General features: G+C 42.5%; 1 protein-coding gene across 1 annotated transcript in view; it reads right to left on the bottom strand.

Annotated features, from left to right (window-relative positions):
• OXSR1 (oxidative stress responsive kinase 1) overlaps nt 1-26,605 on the bottom strand; it is a 93,582-nt gene that overhangs the window by 53,017 nt on the left and 13,960 nt on the right. Inside the window, exons 2-3 of the mRNA XM_055708349.1 lie at nt 20,337-20,449; nt 9,998-10,106 (exon numbers count right to left, since the gene is read on the bottom strand). Of these exons, the coding sequence (XP_055564324.1) occupies nt 9,998-10,106; nt 20,337-20,449 (222 nt within the window). The remainder of the gene's footprint in view (nt 1-9,997; nt 10,107-20,336; nt 20,450-26,605) is intronic.

Here is a 26,605-nt window from a genome sequence, read left to right as displayed (position 1 = left end):
CAGACAGACCAGAGGGCACGCAGAGAACCAGCCTTCGTTGTGAAAGGGCTGATTCACACCCATGCTATATCTGCTCCCAGCCCAGCCTGCCACTTTTTAGGCATGTTTTTAAAAACCACTTTCACATTAAGATGATCAAAGAAGTAGAGGAATTTTCCAGTCTTCTACAGACAGGAGAACAGCAAAAAGTCTATCAGCAAAATGCTTAGTTCAGGAAACGGCAGAAAAGCAACCCAAGAGCCATCGCCTTGTTGAAGAAAGTGTTATTTGGATCATCCCTACTTTGTCTGCACAGGGGGAAAAAAGTTTTGCTGCTGGCACCATGACACAAAAGTTGTGATGTTTCCACCTCACAGATCAATATATTTGGGAGTTGGTACTAACTCCCAACTCAATTGCAACTTCATAAAGCACAGCACCATGGAATATGAAAAAAGAAGCCAAAATGCATTTCCACGCACTGCTTTGAGCCGCGTTCGAAACCTTCTGGCATTCTAGCTTGGGAAGCATGACATGGAGCAACTGAATACCCAGATCCCCAAGCAGAAACCCATAGCGAAGCACTAAGCTACTTTGAAAGCAGAAGTCATGGGAGATTCGCCATCATGGAAAACCCTTTCTGCTAGAAGGCAGAGATGGGATTTCAGCATCAGGCCGCTAAATTCAATGCAAAGTTGCTCCCAAGGATCTCAGTTAAACATGTGACACACTAGGGTAAGGCCTCCACTGCCTTAGGATGCAGACAAATTTTCTCACACCAACTGTGTTACACTTGAACAACAGATTAGCAGCCCTATCCTTAGCCTAAGGGGAAAAATGACTGTTTCACACAAAGTGGCCTGTTCCCAATCCAGCAATACATTAACTGCTAGAAATTAACTGGAAACTAATTCAGCTGAACTGGGACAAAGATCTGATCTACACAACAGCATGCACTTTACAAATTGATCATGCTGTTTTGAAACACCAGCGTGATTCTCCATACTGCCAGTTTCCGAGCCAGCCTCCAAACCAGTTTAAGAGTAACTGGGGAAGTAACAGCACATCTGAACATAGCTGAATCTCTGCTTAAATACAGTTTCAGTAGGGATTTGTGCTCCATGTGCAAAATGTTCAATCTCATTGTGCAAGACAGAAGCCTCCCATAATCTAAAGGGTAGAAGATGAGGTTCTCATGGGAAATAAGGCACCCAACATTGTATTAGAGAACAGTTACAAGATTTTCAAGAACAACAAAAAAACACAACACACTACAATGTCTTTTTTTAAAAAAAGAAGAAAAAAAATCTTCTATTTCTCCTTAGAATACAACTATTCTTGGTAACACTGTGAAGTACTCTGGTGTGTATTATACATGGCACTAGGTTTAATTACAACAGTTTCCTCATGGTTTTTCTCATTAGAAATGCACAAGTAGAACCTACAGATTCACAGAACAGGAGGGTAAGCCTTAAGAGAGAAAAAGAAATTAAGTTTGGCTGAGGCTGACTGGAAAGCTCCTCCAAACCCTGAAGGGGAAGCATATCAGGAAAAGACAAAATGAGACACAGAGAAGAGCCAGAACTGGAGCCTAAATGTAAGTGTAAATACTGCTGTCACTAATAAGGATGCTTAAAGAAATCTAGTGATGAGCAACTGATCTCAATGCCCAACAAAAGACAGAAGATAGGAGAGGACATTTAAAGACTGATGCGGAAAAAAATGTGGCTACAAACAAATTCCTACCCATGAAATATACACTGTGCAGCACATCAACAGGAAGCCTACAAGATATTGTGCAATCCAATAAAGCATTTACCATTATTTATTATTAATCATTAATTAAAGTGTCTTAGTATATTCTGAGTCCAATTGCAAATCATACTACATCTACTTAGTAAAGCACAAACTCTCTGCAAATTGCGCAGCAAATTGAAGGTTAAGTGGTTTCCTGCTCAAATTCGCAAGCTTCCTAGTCTGCCCTGAAAGCTGCTACTGCAATAGCTCCTAATGACAGTGGAAGTCACAGGGAACAAGCTGTACATCAAGTTACCCTCACTTGATAAAACCCAACCTGTAACTACTGCAGGTCAAAGACAAACATGCAGTGAGCAACTGTTTCTAGAGTCCTTCTGGCTCACACCAGCTCTGCAGCAGGCAGACTCACGTCTGTTCCGTTTGTGCAGCTGGACGGACATCCCGTTGCTCCCTCCACTGCCCCCCAGGAGTGAAGAGGAGGAAGCCCCACAGTTCGTCTCTCCCATTTTTGGCATGGCTAGAGAATATCCAGTTAGGCCTGGCTCTATCCACAGAAGCCAGTTCCAACTTTCCAGCAGCAAGTAGCTGATTTCCACCCACGATAGCAGTACCTGAGCAATGAAGACTCAAGAAACCCATGAACAGTCCAATTCCCTGAATTTCTAAGAGAGGGATATTCGGGTTTTGTACACTGACATCAGGCAGACCATTTGCAATGGACTTTCTTGAAACCTAGCAAACGCAATCCTGTCTTGCACCCCACACATGTACCCAGTAAAACTGTCTCCTCCAACACTCTGTACTATTCTGTGTTTTCTTCAGCAGCAAAATGAGATTAAAGAGTTCCACAGTTCACCACCTCCCTGTTGTGCCAACACATCTGCTTACGAAGCCATACTGTAAATGAGATCACTGCAGTAATTGGTAATCCAGTTTTCCAGGCAGGGTGGAGACCAAAGCAGCCAGGGACTTCTTAAACCAGCTTCGCTGCTGGAGAAAACTTCTGTGTAATCGCACCCTCGGGGCAAGAAGTCCTAATTGTTCCACTGATTCACTTTCAACAGCAAGCCACCACAAACATCAATGCTTCCTGCTCCAAATCCAGAGCGTGTTTCTTTGACCTCACCTACATCAGCAAGCACTTATAGAAGCAGGCTTCTTAAATGCCATTAATGTTTCTCCTCAGGAGAGGAAGAAAGTATCTATGTGACAGTTGTCAGTGACACTGCTTAGTGCTTCAGCACATGGGGCTGAAGCAAAGAAGGGTATGAAAACCTGAGCAGAAAGGAAAGCTTGTTTAGAACAAGATCACAGATAAATGCAGGGTATTACAGCCGGAATTTTACATGCCCCTAGAGGCAAAAGAAATGCACGGCTGGGCTAGTTGCTGTGGGAACCACATCTTGCATGTTATAGTATAACTTAAGTACAGGGCAAAGATACAGGATAAGTTAAATGCAAAAAAACCCCTCCTCTTTTAAATTTGTCTGGCAAGCAGAACAAGAAAATTTAATACTCTAATTTCATTAAAAAAAAAAAAAAAGCAGGTAACAGTACCTGCATTGATTTGCCATTTAGAGGCCTGGCACAAATAGGCTGGAAACCACTGCTGGGGATCACTACACAACTTTGTGAGAATCTGCCCCAAACCTGACGGCCACTGATGCTAAACATGGTGCATCTTTGAGAACCGGGAGCTGGCAGGATTCATTGCTGCTGCTTTTGAGACACCTCAGCAGAAGTCAGTGGTTTCAGTGAGCCTGACTGTCAGAGCCAAGAATTAAATCTGCATCTTGTCAGTCTCTGACAAACAGAGGAAGAAAACACGAAAGAAGAAGGAACAGCTGCTTGGATTCAGTACTTCTGAGGCTGAGGAATACAGATGCAGCAAAAACTCACTGAACTAAAGGAAAGAACAAGTTATACAAAACAAAGGAAAAGACATTTAAGTAGATTGCTGGGGTTTCTGGTTTTGAAATTTCTTCTTAACCCTGGTTAAACCACCTCAGCGGAGAGGGAGAATGAAAGAAACTTCTCACCTCCTCCTTTCTAAAGCTCTTGCATGGCAATGTAAGAAATACGACAAGATTAAGGCACAATAAAGAGGGCAAAACAGCCTCTTGCAGTCAAGACAGACATTTATAGGAGAAAATCTGAAGACTTATTTTTTTTTCCATGCTTTTCCTACCATAGCTAGGAGTGGCAATATATCTACACACTCTGCATTCTGCAAACATATATAGTCCCTACCATCTCCTCCTTCTGACTCATCCCACCCTTAATTGTTTGAAATAAAGTTGTCTCTAGAAATAAAATTAAAAACTCTCCAGTGGACTCAAAATAGCGTAGCTCTAACAGATAAACATGAGGATTTCTAAGAACCTGTCACTTATGCTTTGATCGTAATTCACTGCTAGAATTGGGAGTGGCCAGATGAGAGATTAACACAGCAGAAGCCCAACAAGATACCCTGTCTCTGTGGTGGAGACCTAAGACTCGCCATACCTCCCTTTTGGTCTGGCTTGCTGAACTGCTGGCCAAGCACTTCATCAGATAATCAAGATCAAAAGTTGATGTAAGAGATCAATAATCTTAAAAACTTCTGGAAAATAAAAGGTTTAACTATTTCAATACAGCAGTCTCCTTAGCAGATTTAATTAGGAGCCTTCAAGAAGGCAGGAGATCTGAGAGCGCCCTGTGTGGAAATCTTTCAATATTTAAAGGCTTTATATAGTTTAAAAATATTTTGGAGGTCTCATCTGCTGTAGGCTAGGACCTTAAAAATTGTTGTGCAATGTAGCAAGCCACCACAGGCGGCTGTTTCATACGAGCAACTGTTTTGCAGTTAGCCATTGCCTTGGGTCACCTGTGACATGAGAGCTCCTGTTAAAACCAGAAAGAATTTAGGGTGCAAACAGGTCACAACCAGAAAAAGCATAAGAACAAAAGGACAGCTGGTCCTCTTTCTGCTAAAAAGCTGCAGGAGTTAAGAGAGCAGGACTGGGCTTCAGATGGCTTTAAAAAGGCATGAGTAAAATTCACAATTGGAACGCCAGTGAGGCAAAGAGCAAGTCAGCCGTTGTCTAGAAATAGCCACTGGAGTTTAGTATGGGTAACACTGGACCCAAAGGCTGGGATGCCAAGTCGACATTTCTAAGCTTAGATCCCTACTAATGTTTTATCATTGGAAGAACAGTCTGAAATTTCTAATGAAGGGAACAGAAACAGCAGATACTTCACAAACCTGACTCAGGCACACATCACCAGATCTGAAAGAGGGTGTCAAGAGTAACTGGACACAACCAGCTCCTCTTGTCACTACCAGCTGGATATTAACACTGCCACATTTCTGCCATCAGCAACAACTACACCCCACATCTGCTTCAGTGTGAAGCCTGCCAGTTCAAACTGCTTTCAGCATTAACTGCAACCAGCCTGACTTGGCTCTGATGCAGATTAGCAACTTCACATGTAGTCCCCAACAGCTTACCAGTACACTACCTCCGTGCTGCAGGTAACTTTCAAAGAGGGAAAACAGTATCTTCCACCAACACAGCACTTGTAAAGCAGAAACAGTTCAGTTCCAGCCACAATGCCAGGCAGGCAATTAAGCTACCTTTGAATGCACTGGCTGGCTGCACAGAAGAGCAAGACACTTATCAGACAATAATGGTTCATGGATTTAGAGTATTGTCCCTTAGAGACATTTCTAAAATACCTGTATATATGACTAGATTAAGATTTCAACAAAATGACTGCAACCAAGAAATAAATAAAATTGCACTTAAAACAACAAAAAAAGGCTTGCATTACAGACTGTCTTGAGGGCTGCTTTGACAAAGTAATAAGGTCAGTGTAAGTAGGCTGAAATTAAGACTAGTTTTAGCCTGAACACACATACCAGCATACACTGACACTGATGGAAGAGAAGCAATAAGATTCTGAACTTTTACCCAGAAGAAATTCTCAAGTACAAAAGCCACAATCAAGATACAGAATGGACATCAAAACACACTTCATATGTGCTTACTGAGATGTACAAATCTCAGCCCACGCTCCCTGAATAGTTAGATGGAATGAAAGAGGCTGCACCCTGTTTTGGTTGGGGTAGGGTTTTTTTGTTTGTTTGTTTTGTTTTTCCTTTCTGGTTTATAAAAACAGCTCAAAGGTTTTTCCTGTTGAGAAACTCAGATCATTATTTTTCCCACTGGATACAGATGACTACAAAATTAGCCACTTTATTACTGATAAGAAGTCAGCTGAAAGGAATGAGAAGCCGTTTTTAAAGTGTCTCGTTACATAAATCACTCTCCTTAAAAACAACTGGAAATAGTCTCATTAAAAGTGAATGAAAAAGCTCTTCAGTCAGAAAGCTTCAATTCACATGTTTCTTCCCCCATCCTCAAGACTGTCTCGTAGAATTTGCCTATGAGACCTAAAAAGAGATTTCTGAAATACAGCCATGAAAAAAGTGAAAACAACTGAAAAATACCTCTCAAGGTACCCTCCTGCATAAAAAGTAGTGATGGGTCATTCTCAAAGTCTTTCCTTCTATTTTAGCAATTCCTCCAGCCCCCAAATGATTCATTAAGTGAGAAAATTTAACACAGGCTTACAGAAACGTTAGGGGACATTACACTGCTACTACTCTTTTATCAGTTTGTATAATGAATATTAAATTACTAGCAGATCATCACACATACTACCAAGAGGCTGGTTCTGAAGCAATGATTATTTTTCCAGAAATTTTCTAGTGTGGTCTTTACATCTGCGGTGCCTTGATAACAAAAAGGTGGTCCAGAAAGAATCTGATTTTTCTCTCCCAGCTTTACACGAAAAACACACACAAAAATGAGGACAAACAGAAACATTCGGAGGTTCAAGGATGAACCTAATCCTGACTTTGTTGTGACAGAAAACCACCGTCAAAATACTAGCTAAAGTAGCTGTGCATTTTCTTCGGAGGTTGCGCACTCTCCTGAAAAAGACCAAGAACATTGCTGCTGATGCTCCTGTACCCCTGAAATGCCATTTCCTCATGTTGTGGAAACCTTCCCCTAGATACATTTTTTATACACACAGCAAACCTATTTGCACTAAGCTGGCAGGGGATTCTTTCCACACACAAACAGCCATGTATCTTTAATGACCTGTAACCTGTCCCTCCAAGAAAAGAGAGAGCATTATGAGAATGAGGCCTAATGACACATGAGCACAAGACATTAAAAACCCTTCACGACACACTTAAAGTTGGCATGAAATTTGATTGCCCCCAAGAGAACTGCTAAAATGCTCTGAAGATCAAAGACAAATGTTTTATGGCCATTGTCAAGCTCTTGTGGAAAAAGTCAACAGGTTTAGCCAGATTTTTCCACAGCATCTTCTGGCATTTTACAGTCCTCGGTATTAAGCCAATAACAGAGAATCCAGGAAGTTGTTTTAAAAAAGGCAAGAAAACGGGGTTTTTTTTCAGCTTTCAGTTCCTTTCCACTAGGGTGCCAGGAAAATCAGGTCCTCCTAAAGACAGGCCTAAGATTTAGTAACAGCCCTCTGTATTATCATCCAGAACTTGATTCCATTTCTTGCCTTGACTATAACAAACACAGATCCTGGAAAATTTTATGACATCTAATAAAGCATCAATGATAAGAAGTTTTCAAACTCACTCTCTTAAAAAGAAAAAAAAGCTTTCACCAGTGTCTAAGAGAATAAACCCAGAAAAGGGAGGTTTCCCTGGCTCTGTGTTAACTACACAGTAATTTGAAATTGCCCCAAGTATTCCCAGTTATTTTGTCAAGTGGGCAAAGTAAACTAAGCCCTGAGAATTGATCCTACACAAATCAAGCTGCATCTTCACTGATGTTCTCCCTTTTTAAGAGCATACACTGACATCATAGGAGCAGCTCTGCTCAAAATAGAGGCAATTTAAAGTTCCTCACAAGGACAGCCAATGTGCAAATAAGTTTGTTCTTTTAAAAAAAAAAAAATCATCAACAGAATGGCTGGTTACGAACCAGCAGGTAACCATCAGCACCATGCAGGCCTCCAAGCTGGAAGGAACCAGCCTTGCAGGGGAGCTGCAGTTCTCACAATAAAGTTAGTGGAAATGGTTGGGGCTCAGTGGAGGTAGCTGCACACTTTTCTAGTTCAGAAGCTTATCCTAGGCTTACAGAGCAAGATGGAGAAACTTTTGTTAACATGAGCCGAGAAGCACCATTTCAGATCCATCACTTGATGACAGTGACATTTCTTTTCTAGAAGTTTAGGATGGTTTCAAATACTACATCTGCACTTAGGCTTCTCTTGTCAATGTCTGAAGTCATACGCTACAGTTTTCACACACTCTAGTGAGTCATTCGGCAAATACACACAAAATAACTAGGAAATACTGTCAAACAGACAAAATAGGAGGGGGAGAAAAGGCTAGCAGTCATACACAGGTTTACTACTGGTATACATAACATGAGAAGCTATTTCTGAGTTGAACAGGTTGAAGTTAATATTGTTATTCAACTATTTATTTGAAATGTTGATGTATCATATTAGTATTTACCCAACCTCCTGAGCTGGAAGACAGGGATGGGGAACAGAATGAAACTCCCATAATCCAAAGGGAAATGGTTAGCAGCCTGCTACCCACTTAGACACACACAAGTCTATGGGGACAGATGGGATCCACCCAAGAATACCGAGGGAGCTGCTGGAAGTGGTCACCAAGCCACTTTTCAATCGTTTATCAGCAGACCTGGCTAACCGGGGAGGTCCCAGTTGACTGGAAGTTAGCAAATGTGATGCCCATCTATGAGAAGGGCCAGAAGGAGGATCCAGAGAACTTCAGCCTGACCTCGGTGCCAGGGAAGGTTACAGAGCAGATCATCTTGAGTGCCTCGCATGGCACGTACAGTACAACCAGGCCCAGTCCATATGAGTTTATGAAAGGCAGGTCCTGCTTGAGAAACCTGATCTCCTATGAGAAGGTGACCCCTTTACTGAATGAGGGAAAGGCTGTAGATAGTGCATACCTAGACTTTAGTAAAGCCTTTGACACTGTTTCCCACAGCATTCTCCTACAGAAAGCAGCAGTTCATGGCTTGGACAAGCTTAAGCTTTACACTGGGTAAAACTGACTGGATGGCCAGCCCCAAACAGTGGTGGTGACTGGAGTTACATCCAGTTGGCACCAGTCACAAGTAAGTGCTCTTCCCCAGGGCTCAGTATCAGGGCCAGTGCTGTTTAATATCTTTATCAATGATTTGGACAAGGGGGATCAAGCGCACCCTAAGTTTGCAGATGACACCAAGTTGCAGGGGGAGTGTTGGTCAGGCAGGAAGGCTCTGCAGAGGGATCTGGATAGGCTGGACCAATGGGCCAAGGCCAACTGTATGAGGTTCAACAAGGCTCAGTGTGCCAGGTCCTGCATTTGGGTCACAACAACCCCATGCAATGCTACAGGCTGGGGGAAGGGTGGCTGGGAAGCTGCCTAGCAGAAAAGGACCTGGGGGTGTTTGTTGACAGCTGGTTGAGTATGAGACAGAGGTGTGCCCAGGTAGCCAAGAAGGCCAACAGCATCCTGGCTTGCATCCAAAATAATGTGGCTAGCAGGACTAGGGACTTGACTGTCCCCCAGTACTCCGCACTGGTGAGGCTGCACCTTGAATACTATGTTCAGTTTTGGGTCCCCCACTACAGGGAAGACTTTCAGCACCTCAATGATGAACAATGTAGTGAAGAGTCTGGAACACAAGTCTTATGAGGAGCAGCTGAGGGAACTGGGGTTCTTTAGCCTGGAGAAAAGGAGGCTCAAGGGAGACCTGATCGCTCTCTACAACTACCTGAAAGAAGGTTCTAACAGGGTAGCTGTGGGTCTCTTCCCCCAGATAACAACTGATAGGATGATAGGAAATGGCCTCAAGTTGCACCAGGGGAGGCTTAGATTGGATATTAGGAAAAATTCTGAAAGGGTTGTCAAGCACTTGAACAGGTTGCCCAGGGAAGTGGTTGAGTCACCATCACTGGAAGTATCTAAAATACACGTAGATGTGGTGTTTAGGGACGTGGTTTAGTGGTAGACTTGCAGTGCTCTGTTAACAGTTGGCCTTCAGGCTGGAAAAGACCTTCAAGATAATAAACAACTCTATGCTTCTATAAAATGTCTTAATTCACAAGTGGGAAGTTTAGGAGGTAAACAAGGGAAAGAGTATTACAACAGGAAGACAGCTTTTCATGTTGCCTTTTAAGGTAAAGAAATTGGACCACTCACCTCCACTAAGTAACTTCATCACCAGCCAAAGCTCATCTTTCACCACGAATGATGTGTAGTAAGATACAATGTTGGGGTGATGGCACTGACTCATGGCTTGAATTTCTTTCTGTAGAGAAAAATAAAGCATTAGGCAGTTGGATCCATCAATTATTATTCCTTGGGCACAGAAGTTATCTTCCTCAAGACACAATGTTCGAAGAGAGTGCAAAGAGAAAGGTTACCTCAAAGCTAAAAGTAGAAAATCCAAAAATACTCATAACGCTCAGCCTGCATCATACTGGGGCCCAAAGGTATTTTAGGGTGTTCTTCCTGTCTGTCTAGAAGAAGAAAAAGTTGACCAAAAACGCCTTGGCAAGGGCAACATAAGTGGTCATAACAGAAACACCTGAATGCAATTAAAACAGAATATTCCCAAAGATTCACACCAGTTTGTTACCCTAGAAGTTCATGCTGACTCCGCCTTTCAGTGAGACATTACACAACAGATGCTTAATCTGTTGAAGACCATCATTTGGATGAGAAAGGGAAATATTTGCCTCTGGGAAAAAAAAGGCCTCTTACCCCTTATGTTTCTTCCCAGCAGGAAAGCAGATGGCTTATCTCAATCAGGTTGAAGGCACAAAGGACAGCTGTATCTTTTGTCATACTGTCTTTTGGAAGAAGAGGGAAATCAGTTCTAGATAAGAAAGTCATTAGCTACTACAGATGGAGTACAACATGAAATACGCTCAGATATTAAACTGTTTGAGTTTTAACCGTGCTTATCCTTAGATTTGGTTATGGGTCAAGGGCTGAGGTTTTCTAGGTTACGAGGGGAACACCACCACAGAAAGCATTGACTGATTTTTCATTATGCAAGCACAAATCACCAGTTTGGGCAGAAAGCCTAGCAGTTTCTTGATTGTCCATAGACAAAAGCCACCCATTAAGCTAAGCCTGGCACCCTGCACTACACCCAGCTGGGCCTTTGTGCTTTAGCCAAGCCCCCCAACCTGTCAAGTTGTACTTTCCAGTACCCACACCAGACACTCATCCTTGATATCCTGAACTCCTGCTCTCAACTAAGACATTCCTCCACTGAACACACAGATGCCACTTACTTTTCAAAGGTTTAATCGCTGCCCACTGTCAGCCGGACACACACAGAGCCAAGTGCCATAACCCCCAACACACAAGGAAGAAAGCAAGGGCCCTTCATGCCCTGGTCCTTTCCTCCCTCTAAGCACAAAACTTCTCTGGTACCAAAGTACAAGAGAAAGCTCCAAGAAGGATTCACACATGTCTAGGACACACCACAGATGCAGCATATTCTTCCCCTGCTCATGTACAAAGCTCTGCTTGTAACAGAGTACAGCGTAAAGGCACACTGCTTCCCCTTGGCAAGGGTTTAGCTGGCAAGCAAAGCTACAAAAAAGCATGCTAATGTTGATTTATCCACTTTAATACTGCTCTTCAGAGAGTAGCTGCATTTGAGGAATCAAAGACACACCAACTTTCCAGGAAACTCCAATAAGCAAATTAAAGAAGAATCCTTCTAAACAGGAAACGATATTTAAAGAATGGGGAGTAGGCTATTCATCTCAGTGTAGCATACCCATTCATTAAAAACCACTGTGTAAAAATAAATACAACCTGAAACAATATCCTCTGCTTACTCTGATAGCTACAGCTCCCTTCCTTGCAAACACTCACTTATATCGAGCTATTTTTCAAAAAGGAAATAAATCAGCACCTTTGGAGTTTTCCAATACCTTCTAGTTAGGTTTCATCACAATGCAGGAAAACCCCTTGAGAGACAAAGCTGGCAACAAAAATGTTCTTTTTACTTCCCTGCTTCAAATTTCTATCAGGGAATGGATGGCAAGTGGGACCATGGATAACACAGGTCAGCCTCAGTGACTGGTTTGTGCTGTCATACTCCTTGCACAAGACCCAGATGGTTGGGTCTGCTGTTTGTATACATAAGTTTCATAAAAATGTTTTCAAAAAAACACATAAAACTCTGGGCTGCTGTCTGTAAACATAAGCGCAACAGTTTTTATTCACTCAACCTTTCCAAAACTCATTGAGCTCTGAGTTTTGAACTCATTTGCTTACCCTAGGATCATTCTGGACTTGCTCAGAGCACTGACTAAGCCCCTTGTTAATGGATCCATAAACCTGACACAATCTTGTTCCGTGAGTCTGAAATTTGCATTCAGCCTAAAACTTCAAGTTAGTTTTAAAGAGAATTTTTTTTTCTTTTAAACATGCAAGCAAATACAAGTGCCTAGCTTCCATCTCTGACAACTGAAAAAAGCACACATGCACAAGTGGCACCAGAGGAAACACAGGTCAAAAGCAGCAAGCAGGATGCTGATCATCCCATCAGCCAGACCTGCCCCAAAGCCACCATTCTCGGAAGCGACCTACAGGAGCTGGTTTTATCCTTTCCTAGCTAGACCACCCAAAATATTTTGAACCAGCTCCCTGGGAGATTAAGATAGTAGCACAAGAAACACACACAAACACTGCATATTTTGCATATATTACTGTACTCTACTGAAATTCAGGAGACAGACAAAGTCTGGCCCAAGTTTACTAAAGAGCCTAGACCTGGATCAGATCTTTGCCATTTGAGCAGCTATTTACTACAGCATTTTGCAGGCATTCCGTGACGCTTAGTTACTATTTTATTATTTTCCAAGAACTTCCTCTCTTGTTCATTACCACAGGCTGTTCCCTGGGCTGGGAAGCACAGTTTAAAAAAAAAAAAAAAAAAGAAAGAAAGAAAAAAATAGCTCAAGTCTGTCATGTACTTTGGTGCACAAAGAGGGAAGATAAATAATCACAAACTTGATCTACACAATTACACACCTCCATCAGCTAGCAGATATGTAACACAGGCAGATTAAACCATTTCTCACACAGTGTAGCATAGCTCTGAATAATTAATTGCATCACAGCCCATGATTTCCAGTGTTTTTACATTATTACCAATAATAGCAGCAGACAGGCAGACCTTCCCTTTCACCCACAGACCCCCCCACCCCATTTACAGTAGTTTTCCAGGCTAATCTCACATCGGCTACATCAAAGCTACATTCTTTTTCACTCCCACAGAGGGTACCAACATCCTGGAGGCTCAACACATACATTTGTTTTAACTGATCATGACAAATCACAGTGGGCTTTGCGGTTAAAATGCTTCCTCATGTAATTGAAACCAAGCCAATTTTGTTGTACATACAACAGTCTGTGCTACAGCAGTACAAATGTAGTGGATAAAGAGCTGTAGTTAAGGCAGGAATCCCAGTCAAGGAACACTGGGGAGCTCTGCTCAAAAGCACACTTACAGAAAGAGGAATAAAATGCAGCAATAGCCCTTCTGTGTGTACTAAGCACAGCTTTAATACTACTCCCAACGTTTTTTTTGAGAGTTTGCTGCTCTTCAAACACAACAAAGTCATAGCTGGCAATGATTTCCTCTCCCTACCCTCTCTAACAAGGCTGCTATCCCCAAATTACACAAATTAAAAAAAAAATAAGTGAATTACAGCTATGCTCCCCTCACTGTCACTAGCGACAAAACCGCATTAGGAGTCCTCCAATATAAATCTCAGCAATTTCTACATCTCTGTAATAACATCAATGCTAAACATGAGAATTTATCTGGGCTGCTATATACAAGTTTTAAGCTGTAGAAGACTATTTACTCCCACTCCGCCAACACTCATGGGTCACTTGATACTGACCCCTGAAACCACCTACAGATCCAGTGGATGGCACACAGCTCTTCACCGAGTTGCTTATGCACTGCCACCCCTCACACTAGATGGCTTCAGTTATGACATACAGCCTTACTGACAATTCCCCATTGCAGGATCCATAAATTACACTGCCTTCTGCTCCACTCTGTAGAGGAATTACTGATAAAAACGTGTCTAGACACAGGCAATGGTTTAGAGATGGTTACATGCTCACCCTGGGCTAGATATTAAAAATATCTGTACTGTCAAATACCACAAGCAAATAGATGGGGATTAGCTATAAAGGCCTTCATGTCTTCCATTAAGGGTTCTGACAAATGTTTTCTGTACTTCTGCGGGCAATAAAAGAAGCATTTCAAGGCTTGTGAAACACTAATAAAACTGCTGTGAAGTATAATTTAGAATCATAAGAAACCTACAAGTCTCCTGTAACTCAGACATACTTCTGGAGATCTACTATTTTGGAAGTGAGTTTATTTGCCCACTGACATACAGTTGAAGTTTGAGTTAATAGCAGAAAAGAAATACAACCTTACCTGCTTTGTATAAGCTATTAGCTGAACTTCCATAACAGTATTTTCTGTTCACACCATCACCTTCTACTCTGTGTTTATCTGCCCCTGAGACACGTTTCAAAAGACACTTGCTCTCAAGTACAAGGATGAAAATAGTGCTTTATTTAGTTTTACTTCCTACATGTTGACATGAACTCAAGACAGACCACGCAGCAGCAGTATGCTTTTTTTATGTGGATACCTGCAACTTCAGAGGAATCCAAAAAACTGACAGCTTGGCTACCCTATTTGAAGGCAATCATGACCACAAAAGAAATGGAGAGGGAAAGCATGCCTGGGGCAGGAAATCAAAGCGGGTCAGATGTGATCTCCACCTTGAATACACCAATGCTTCAACTATGGCTGGCAAAGAACTCAATCTCTCATCTGAAATCTCAAGGTATAAGGCATTAAAGCTGTTGTTCGTCCTTTTAAAGCAGGATTTAGAGCTCCTGTCCTACAGGCAGCCATAACTGTTCAAATTTTGCTCCAAGTGAAATTCTGATGGTTTAGTCTAGTGGTTTAAAATTGAGAATATTAATTCATTTCCATTTTTAAACATCACACACCCAAAAAAATCCACAATCAACCCGAGACATTTTTTGAAGGAGTATGGAAAAAGCATAAACCTCAAAATCAGAGATTCTGATCCAACTTCCACCTCTGGATTATCCAGTTCAACTCCTTACCTCAATATGTGGCTACAGGAGATAGGCTGGCATGATTAAAAAGGGATTAGATTAGCCCACCCAGAGCAACAGTGGAAAAGAAATACTGAAAGGGATTAAGAAGGCTTCAACCATAAATTAATCTTTAGGTGATGGGAACAAACCACCCCTATGGCAGTCATTCAGCAATTGCCCATTTCAGTGGCTATCTTTCAGCATCATTCAAAGGTCATTCCCTCTTTCAAGGTCTGCAGTATTGAGTGACAAAGCCATGAAGGAAGCAGATGTTTAAAACTGCCATGGTGTAGCAACTCATACATGCCTTTTTTTTTTTTGTTTCAGCCACAAAGCAAATGGGCAAGTGACATCTCACAGACACAAGCAAACCCAGCTTTACTCACTTCACCAACTAACATTTCATTGACCTTTACAGTTGTTCAGATCACTAAGTCTTCACATCTCAACAATGCCTTAAATCTGCCATTTGTCCACACAGTCAATTGCAAACTCTCTGAAGTTATTTACATACACCATCTCATGCTCATCCAGTCAATGTGAAGGAAGACATTATGTTATGTTCAGGATTTTACCCACCATTAATCCTGATGTTCAACATGAACTTTTAACAAAAAAAAAAAAAAGACTACTTCAACAGCACAGTAATTAAGATTTCTGTTGTTGTAGCTTTGAGAAACAATACAACCAAGCTCTACCCAGCTTTGGTTTAAGCCTTCCATAAAGCTGCAATCCCATCATGCAAGAAACACATAACACAGCATATCAAACAACCATGCAGGAGCCACGCATTATATGTCAGAGACTCTGGCACTGACACTGGGCGACTTTCTCCCCTGGAGCAAGAGTAAAGGTCCTCAGGACTGCAAATGGAATTATAATGGCAATTCCCATAAGATGACAGGCATGGATGAAACATCTGTACTACTTCTACAGCAGTCTGCTGCTTTGCTCCCAACCACTGTAAGACAGTCTGGTTAATCCACTTGTAGGAACTGCTCTGTCAGATCAAAGCCACTTCAATATCCTGTCCAAGACTTCAAAAGAAGGTGTAAAATGCTGTAACAAGGAGTTACACAATTATCTGCCCAGAGGGAAGACTTCTGACTAAGCCTGGGCAGTTAACAGTTGGCTTATACTTTAAACCAGGGGAGTACATAATCCTTTTTTTAAATCCTATCTAATTTAACCTTCTCAACTATAGGTTGATTTATTTAATCTCACACAATGTTTGATCTCTGTATTATTGGCAGCAAGTCCCCCAGGTTAATTCCATGAAATTCAAAAGGACATTTCTTTTTGTTGCAGTTAAACTTGTTCCCTCTGCTTCCTTAACTGCCCTCTGACCACAGCAGTACCTTCACTTCACCATTGTGTGTAGACCCATCAGGCCCAGTACCATCAGCTTCCGGATGAAGAAGAGTTTGGAGCTCCTTCCTAGGAGCACCAATACCACATCTCCCATGCTCCTTCCTGAACCCATCTCCTGTTGAATAACCCTAGGAACTGAACAGGCAGGAGTTTCCCCCAGATGGAAAAGCCCAATGTGCAATACCCCATAGCTTATGTTTATTCTCTGCTGTTCGGGATTCCTACTGACTGCTAAGCTGACAACCCACATCATCTGCTACTCAAAGCACAGAGGAAAAAACCCACCTCGATGAAAGAAAGCTAACTCAGCTTTAACTGCATGAAAATGAAGCAGAGTTTGCTGGACAGAGGGGAGATTTAAGGCCTTTTAGAACAATAATTCTTTAAAACAATAACACACATATAACAAAAAAAGCCTGAAGCATGGTTATTTTGTGGGAGATGTTATACCACCGTGTTTCAAGGATCAGCAACAGCAGCAATGCAACCAGCATCCCACAAAGGGAAGGAGAGATAAGAGCAAAACACAGCAGTGAACAGTGTCCAGTGGTGAAGTACACCACATGAGCAGACTGTTTTCAAACACACACCAAATGCTGCATAGATTTGTTAACTACTGTGGGCTTGTAAGACAAGTAAGAAGTGGAACTTCACTAACAAATCAGAAAGTCCAAGATCAATTGTAAAAAATACTATCTGACCACCTATCCTTACACTCCACTCCCAGTTACAGTGGTCAGCAAGAATAATTGTAAGCCATATTGTAAACACACATGCAGTCTCAGAAAGACCTGAGACAATTCAAAAACATGCAGGGAGAAAAAAGATAAAAAACAAGCACTGAAAAATTCCTGACTAACATCACCTAATTCAGTAGCTGGGCTAGAAAGAGCCACTTCTCTATGCGGCATTTACTCCTGCTTATATTCTTTACAGCAATTAACACTTCTGCTGAAGAGCTGAATGCCCTTGAGTTGGTTTGCTCATGGTGCAACAAAATTGGTCCTTTCTACATTTCCGTACCCTGTAGCAGCAATAAATTAAGCCACTGCATTAATCTAGAATGTCATTCAGCATTCGCAAAGTGTGCAGGTTATTCCTGACCACCCACACTGCTCAAGTGCATGCTGAGATACAAGGATCAAGATCAGTACCTTCCACAAGCCAAGCCATACCACTCAATCACCCTAAACATAGCGTCTCCACAAGCTAGGAGACAGTCCCAGATTCCTCAGCCTCTGGGCACCAACTGCCATAGAAGCTTAAAGGAAGCTCATTCATCCGCTCAGCCTGCAATTGAGCCACTCACTGTGGATTTCCTAACCCCACTCCAACATAACCTTCCTCTTCTCCTCCATCATAAGAAATAGAACCACCAGCCACTAAGCAGTACAGGCAATGAAAGAGTCATAGAAGAGACAAGTCATCCTTATCAATGGCAGAACTGTTTGCTGCTCTCCCTACCCTCTCCCAAGAAACGTAACACTGTTTAACCCTCTTTGCTAGGCAGATTCTGGGAATAAACAAGCTTGCTTCAGTAGAGAAGGCTTACGGGTCTGAAGCACTGCAGAAAAAAAAAATCTTAGAAGAATTTAAGCACAATTTTCCCTTTTCTGCCCCACTGCCTAACAACTGGGCAGTGCTCTAATACAAAAGCACTGTCCTGACCCCAGGCGGTACATCAGAGTTTACCATAAGCTGACTATAGTGCTGATATCCTTCTGCGGTGCTGAAGGATAATGGATCTAATAAAAGCCTGAGTTCATGTTTTAACTGCATTGGGGAAGAAGAGAAAGCAAGGAGGGGGCATACAGTATGAACTCATCATATTTCTCTTTCCACTTGCTTCTTAAAACCACTGTAACCTGCAAAGACTTAAATATACATTTTTTGGAAGGGGAAAAAAAATTCAAAAATCCCAATCCTGCAGTAACAAGTAGTTACTCAAAAAAAGTATTTAAACCGACCGGGGAAACTGCCAGGAAGGGAGATTACAATACTGAAAGGCTTGAGAATATTTACTTTGAGGAACAAGCAAATATGAAGACAAGATAAGAAGTTGGAAAGGTAAGAGCAGAGCAGGGAAATCAGGAACTTCCATCCTTTTGGCTCTTGCACTGGGAAACAACACTCAAACTGACAAATTCAGAACAAACCCAGGGAAAACACTTTCTCACACACTACATCTATCTTTGTGACCACTGGCCCAGGAAGCTGCTACATCTCAGAACCATCCCCTTCAACCCTCCACCTCTGCATGATTTTAAGTTCAAGAACATCTACAGTTGCATACACAAGCCTACAGAAGGACCCACACTAGATCTGGTCACAAAATTGGAAGCTTAGGAGAGCTGACAACAGCAATTCATTGCAGTCCTACTCAAAACAAGAAAAATCATTGTGAGGAACAGGTCAGCCAGAGATTTAAAATGTGCAATTAGAAGTACTTATCTAAAATTACATGCCAAGTCTCTGTAGCGTATCTTTCTGAACCTAACCCTTTTAGCTGGAACTGGCAATTACTTGAAGACTAAATCTCAATTACTACATCATGACAATAGTTAGGAATATAACTGAGGCAGAGCAGTACGGACAAGCCACATAAAAGACCTGAAAATATTATCAGGGGTCAGTATCAGTACAAAAAGACCAACTGCGAAAAGGGAAGAGATCTTGAACTCCTAAACTAGTATGAGCCATAAGAGGATTTGAACACAGGTCATCCAGGAGTCCTACATGCAACTCTTCACAGGCACGCTAAAATGTGACAGCTTGGATGGAGCCTTTCCTCTTTACAAGAGCAGATTTGCAGATACCTATAATGATAAAAATAGCATTAGTCACTAGATGGAAACTGGAACCATGGCTCAAGCAACTTGCTGAAGATCGTACATGTGTAGAGCTAGCCAGGACTCCTGAACTGTCTCTGTTCTACTTTCTAATTGCAATTACGAAAACAAGTGCCTGACATAACACTACAGAAAATGTCAAGATGCAAGCGGAAAGACAGAGAGACAAGATTAAAAAAAGACTTGGGTAGTTGCTTTAAAACCAAAGGAGGTACGAGGCCTTATCTCTCCACCTACCCTCAACCTGTGCCAGCCAATATTTACTATGGGAAGCTTCACCCAAGAGAGCTTTCTCATCTTTAGTGGAGACACCTCGACATTCACAGGAATGCCTATTACTGCCTGGCTTAAATCTAGGGACCTTCCACATGTGAGGTGAATGTGACAGCTACTGCACTACAGAAGCACCAAGCTGACACACACAGAAAGGAGAACACAAAGCAGCCCATCAACATACAAGCCAAATGAGAAAAAGGAAATTTTAGTTACCACAACTACCTGCCAGAAACTATTTTCCATTCAGAAAAATCTTGACAAAATAGGCACACAGCAGAAGAAAATTACTGAACTACAGCTCTAAAGGACTCTACCTCCTGTCCTGAACTCGGGATTAGTGCGGGTTTCCATATGGCAGCCTGCAATATGTCAGAGTGATCCCTTAGCTGGCATCAGTACCAGAAAGAGATTAGGAACAAGAGCTAATTCATTCAGGTTTTCCCATCACGGGTGAAGGAGGGGCTGGGGGGAATTTAAAGAACTGCAGGAAAAGAAAGCAAAACCATTCCCTTTAAAATTTAAGATTCTGGAAGCACGTAGCTCTGGATCCACCTCAAGCTGCAGACCTCTTGTAGGTACAGCAGAGCTTCACACTTGCACATTAACTGTTCAAAACAAAGTGATTATACAAAGTGCTTAACTCTAAACAAATAGTCTGAAGTCCTAAAACAGTCGGATCTTTTTAACATTTTAAGTACTGTGTCCCACAACCAGGACAACTGAACTGCCTCTAGTGAAGTCAGTCAAGTCCCCTCACCCTCACACCATGTCAAGAAAGGTTGTTTAAGGCACCTAGCAAACACAGAGATTATGCTAACTGAAATACAACTCCCCAGACAATTTTGACTGCATACCAGGAGTTCATCCATGCTTGTCTGACACTTCTCAAGATTGATCCGTTTAATTGCCACCTTCTCCTTCTTTGGAGCACAGAAGGCTGCCTGCACCACTGCAGTCGCTCCACTCCCTGTGGGTGAAAAAGACAGACAGTTAGCAATATCTTACAGGACTTCAGCAGAAAGGAAGGGAGGTGAGATAACAAAATTACATAATGCCAGTTAGTAAAGACAGCAGAGGCAGGTGAAACCCAGTGAAGGCAACCTCACAGGCATGCCATGCCCTAGATCTGTGCAACTCTGGCTCAGCTCAGCTGCAACATCAAAGTGTTGGGCTAACCAAATGAAAACAAGCAGATCTTTATGATCCCTCACAGGGATCATTACAGCTCTGCAGACCAAAAAAATAAACCTCCAGACTCCAGCTTACTTACAGGAGTGATTCTTCTCATGTACTTTTAAAAGAAAGGCCACTGAGGTCACACAGGCTTTTAACCTGATATGCTCACCCAAAGTGTCAAAACAAGCCCAGCTCTTTGCTACAAACACTAATGAGATTTTTCAAGTATTTTTAATGTACCAATTGCTGTTCCCATCCCTCCTCATTTTATGCGAAGACACGAAGTAGGCTTCATTCAAGCCTGTTCAGCTCCAGTTCTCACATAGTAGCACACCGCCTCGGTGTTTGGGTTGAAAACCACAGCCGGAGAACATTTAAATTCCAATAGGGAAAAAATACCACATTTTTATGCACAGTTGTTCAAACTGCTAGAAGTAGGGATAAGAGTGCCCAGCAATATCATATCCTTTGATATGAAAAGGAATTTGCAACAGTAAGATTTAAAATATAGTTGATGTTAAGCCTGTATTTGTTGGCCTCCAGAAACAGTCACCTCATCAATAGGAGGCCTTGTTGCTTTCCCTTCTGCCTTCACCCTGCCTCCCCACATTTACACACTTCACTGGAATGGAATAAATTCAAATAAAAAAGGGGGTAGCATAGGCAGAAAATAGTTCAATAGCTTCCTACTGCCAATACCTAAAAAAAAATGCCATTAAAAATAAACCCACAGCTATTTTGTTCATCATCCCAGGCACAGCTCTCAAGCCAATTTGGGCTGATAAGGGAGATTAGAACAGCTATACTCCACTTCAGAGTAACACACCTGTTTTACCAGATTCTCCTATTCTTAATGCTGTAAAAACTACTTCCAGATTCTGCAATAGAAGACAAGCATATTTTTTCAAACTTTTTTCTAGTATATTCAGATAAACTGGGGGCAAAAGCTTTCAATCTCATCTTCAAATGAAGGCTACTGAAGCTCCCTACAGTCACCATCAATAGTCTTCTCACATTAAGTTGCACCAAGTCACAGTCAAACTCTAATACATAAAGTGCCAGGTGGGGGAAAGAGCTTGAAATCCAGCCCTGAATGATACAGGGAAAACTGCTCCATCCAGAGTCACACTGAAATACATTACAAAGCCCTGAACTGTGGGACACTGCTCCCCTCATCTTCAACCAGTACCTGCTACAGTGGAGCTACAGGAGTTTCACTTCACTTTATATGGCATTACAAGTGTACCCTGGACAACAGCATCAGCTTGCCAGTTCCAGTTGACTCCCTGCGCTTAAGAGTTTACATTTTAATGGCAGAATGCAGCAATGCGCAGAACACAAAACAGCAAGGTTGCTAAAGCTGTACTGTTTCATGAAGCAAATGTGGTTTTGAGAAGTTCAAGAATGAGGCCATTTATTACTTGCACACATACTATTTTTCAGACACTATCCATAGCACGGGACAAAACAAAGCTACCAGGAGAAGTTTAGGTGGAAGAAAAGGATAGCAATAGGGGCAAGATTATTTACACAGGACTCTGAAAACAAAGTTTGACTGCCATAAGCACGGTCTTGAGCAATGGATGGAAGAGTCTAGGCAGACCTTTAACAAAACAAAAATAAGCACTTGGAAAAAGCAAGGGGAGGAGATTTTGACAGCTGAGTTTGTATTTCAGCCCTGCTGCAGGCAGTCTAGCCACATTAAGCAGGGGACAAACACCCCAAAAACAACCTCCATATACACTCCCTGTGGTCGCTTTGCCCAGCAGGTAGCATGTACAAGACTCCACCACAAAAGCATCAGCCCTGACACAAACATTCCCACTGACTGGGAATCCTGGGTTGCACTGACCTGCTCCACTCCACCCAGTACCTGCTTCTCTAAGGGAGGGGCAAAAAAGTGAGAAGGCACAAAATGACTCAAGATAAAGATAGCAGAGTATACAGAGGTGGTTACAAAAGCAGGAGAAGCAAGTCTGCACTTCCTAGCACTGCTGGTCTCCCTACAGCAATAGTGTTTTGGAACTCAGAACAAAAAAACATTTGTGCCTGGATCGCTCCTTTGGAAAGCGTTAGATCCCACAAGAAATGTTGCTGCTGACACATTCAAAGCACCAGTATTATGATTTCTTGCTTTGGATGTCTTGGTGCATAGTAATAAACAGAGGTTGAAAACAACAAGCCAGACCTCAGAGGACTATGTTGTCACACAGGGCTTTTCAGTTGGTTTTGCTGTGTGTATTTTCATCTCTAAAGCTACCTGCATAGTCCCCATCAACATAAGATATCTGTGCTCAAAGACTCTTCCCACTAACTCAGACACTCAGTAGCTTCAGCATACACCCGCTTCCCCCCACAACACAATGCACCGGGCAGGATTTCTGTGCCAGTTAAGCCTAGCTCGTGTAAGCATGACTGCAGAGATGCTTCTTACAAGCCAGACATGATACCACTACTGCAGACCACATCTTTCACAAGACGATACTGAAGTCCAGGTTTTTATAGAAGTGACTACACAAAGAATGGCTCTGTTTTAATTTTAGATGTTACTACCAGAAACAATAGATGCAGACTAATTAAAAGCAGGACCATGCATACCACGGCTCCTTCCCACTCCTTGAGACTGTCTGATCAGTGCTTACTAGGACTTCAGGGCAAAAATGGCTTTTCACTAAGTGTTTGGACAATGCCCCAGCCTACAGGGACCCGATCTGTTACGAGTGTATGGCATTTTTTTGAACAGTAATGAAATCCCAAACTAAATCCTTCTGGGCACATGGCAGGGAATCATCTGAACTCAAGACTCCTCCCATTTAATTCCCTGCTGCTCCTACTTTTCTGGCAGCTCTCTTCAATTCGATCACCACCTGCTCTCCCCACTCCCCCCCTCTCCAACTAATTCGTCATTTCTTTCAGCTCCTCTGTAGCACTTAATTATAGAGAAACAATGAAATCTCAAAAGCGTATCAAGCAAGGATTAAGCCAAGCTGCAGCACGATGTGCCACAAGCAAGCTGCTCTTTGGTAGCAGCAGTGGCGTGCCATGCTTCTGGGACCAAACAAAGACAGGTTTCCATGCTGCTTTGAAGAGTAGAGAAAACATAGCAACACGGCCACTTCAGCCATACAACTTGCTTATGAAATTCCAGGATGGCAAGAGAAGAAAAGGAAAGAAGCAGTAGCAAGGATGCTAAACACATTGCTAAGTGAAAACAGCATAGGCAAGACATGACAACACCAACAGAGAGAAAAATAAAAAGCCTGGCAAGGAAGTTTTTTAAAGTTTAGGAGCAGGTAACAAATACACAGGGAAAGGTAGAGAGAGGAGAGATTTCTCTGGCTGTCATGAGCCAACTTCAATGAGAAAAAAAAAAACATAAGGGCAGTTTGTACTAGGGTAGCACAACTTGGACAAACCAGCTCTCCCAGCAGACGTATCTGCTGCGATCAGAGCCAACTGCACCCACACACACTGCTCAGCTGCAATATGGGCAGCACTGGGTTAATGTTTCTGTGCTCAGTTCATGCTTGCTCCCCACCTCAAGACACTCTGATCAAGGTCAGCGCTGAGGCTCTTCACACTACCTCCCTCAAGATCAGCTTTCGGAGAAAATTCACTCCCTAGTTAATCTCTTCCAGCATAACAGCTTAGCAAAACAATGAAAACTGGGCACAGCCAAATGCTTGCTGTTTAATTCCTGAAAAGCAGGAGATCATTTTGTTTAGGGCTGGGAGGGGGGAGGAAAGAGACCCCAAGTGGGTATTAGGATCTGCTTAACACCCCCTGCTTTCACCTCTCTAGCCTCTCTGATACAGTTCCAACCCTTAGGATAGCAGTTGCAAAATTCCTGCATAAGAGGGTCATGACCTACTTTAGGAAACACTGCCTAAGGAGGAAAACTTACCCTTTCTAACCTTTGCTTCTTTCATGTTTCTATGATTAAACCGTTCTTTCTGAAATAAAACCAACCTCTGAAAGGATGAAAACAACCCAAACTAAAAACTCCCCAAGCACTCGGTTACTGAAGCTTCATTTTTCCAAGTTATCTCCTCTGGCACCCCAGATCTATGCTCCCTGTATCTTCAGCATCCAGAGCTCCAGCTTGAACCTCTCCCTAAGCTGAGACAAACTCCCCACAGAGGGAGCCTGGACACCATCTCTTCTAAAGTCACTTACTGCCACATAACTTACGTGAAGCTTGGTTTTAAAAAAAAAAAAAAAAAAAGGAAAGAAAAAGAAAAACCCTCCAAGATCTCTGTTAAAGTTAATGGAAGCCAATGATTTCAAGGCTATTTGGAGGTACGGAAATACAAGGGACTGACATGAGGACACAGCATGTCCATATACACAGTCTCCAAAGACAACTGAGTATTTGCCACCACAAGGGCATTGCAGCTCTCCCAGTAACACTGGGATGAATTGTACTGGTGCCTCCTCCCAGGCAAATGCAATTGAAGCCAGAGGTCCTTTTGGCAGAGAGATGTGCTTAAGCAATGGGAACAGTCATGCCAAATGGTCACAAGACAAACATCAAATCCTGGCTCTAGAACATTCCCTCACTAGATGCAATGACAATTAAAAGCAGCTACATAGAAAGGGTGCTCACAAAACAGTGTTGTCCAAGCTTCAAATCCATCCCACTACTGCAAACAGAGTTTTAGGTAACCTGGGAGATGTGAAAATTTCACTTCAAGGTAATTCAGTTGCTCACAAAGCTGTTTCAACCAGGAATATCCTCCATAATAGTCTTGGAGCATCAGTCTGAACATGGTATCAAATCCCCTCCAGTGAGGAAATACACTCATCCTCCCAGAGTAAAATGAAAGTTTTTTCAGCTCAGTACCTTATCAGATTTCCCAGCATTGCTCTCAGCTATGGCCTTTCACTGTGCACCTCTGTAGAGTCCACCTTCATCTCTTCTGTGACCTCCCACTACATGGCTGAGGACAACATCCCCCCTTTAGCTTATTCCTCTAACAGTGAAGAAATCCAGCTCTCCCAGCCTGCCTCCACAAGTCATGTTCCCAAGTCTCCTCCAGCATTAGACCATGCTCAGCTGAACACCTCTGCACAACCCTGCCCTCTCCTTTCACCATTCCCCAGTACACACACAAGCTCTCTATTTTTAAGCGAGATCTGGAATCCATCCTCCACTATCTGGAGCACAGTGCCAGAAAGCCACTTGTGACGCAGGCTCTGTTTATAATTGTGCCCCCGGGTTTTCCTCTTACGAACAATGCACACAAAACACTTCCCTGCAAGGCTGCTCTGGACCAAGCAATGCCTTTCGGGCTCCAGGTATCCAGTTACAAGTAAAAACAGATAAAAACTCAGAACCCTGTCCTGTGGGCTCTGGCACGGCCTCTCAAAGGGTTTGTCTTACACCCTGCTGGTTACACCAACCAAAGAAACCACCCTGCTGTGATTAGCTGCAGAAACATCAGGAGAAGTAGACAGTTTGCTTCACTCCATATCTGTTTTACGGAATTACACATCTACAACAATGAGCAGAAGATCCTGCCATGGAATCACACACACACTAAGGTCTCCCGGCCAAGGATGTGACGTTAATGGTCCTTACTCCAGGTCACACAGACAGGACACCCAAAGCCCAGGAGACCTTTAATGCTTTATAACACAGACTCAGTATTCACCCCTGCCACTGCAGGCACAGGGACAGGAACCTCCATCTCCGGATGCTTCAACTCTTTGACAGCTTCATGCCAAAGAGCTGTGGGAGCCCTGCTCTGCCGTTACTCGTTCCAAGGACAATACAGTAATAAAACAAGAAGCTACAAGACTGGGAATAGAATTTCTTAGGCATTCTTACAGAGTATAGGGCAGATACAGATCTAATTAAACCAGAAATTAAGTACCAGATTGCAAACTCAGACTGGTCTTGCATTGTTTGGTCCATTTGCTGTGAAGGCAAAGTTATACCTCTATT

This window comes from Falco cherrug, chromosome 4 (genome assembly GCF_023634085.1).
Source record: "Falco cherrug isolate bFalChe1 chromosome 4, bFalChe1.pri, whole genome shotgun sequence".
NCBI lineage: Eukaryota > Metazoa > Chordata > Aves > Falconiformes > Falconidae > Falco > Falco cherrug.
This window is presented reverse-complemented; position numbering and strand designations above follow the sequence as displayed.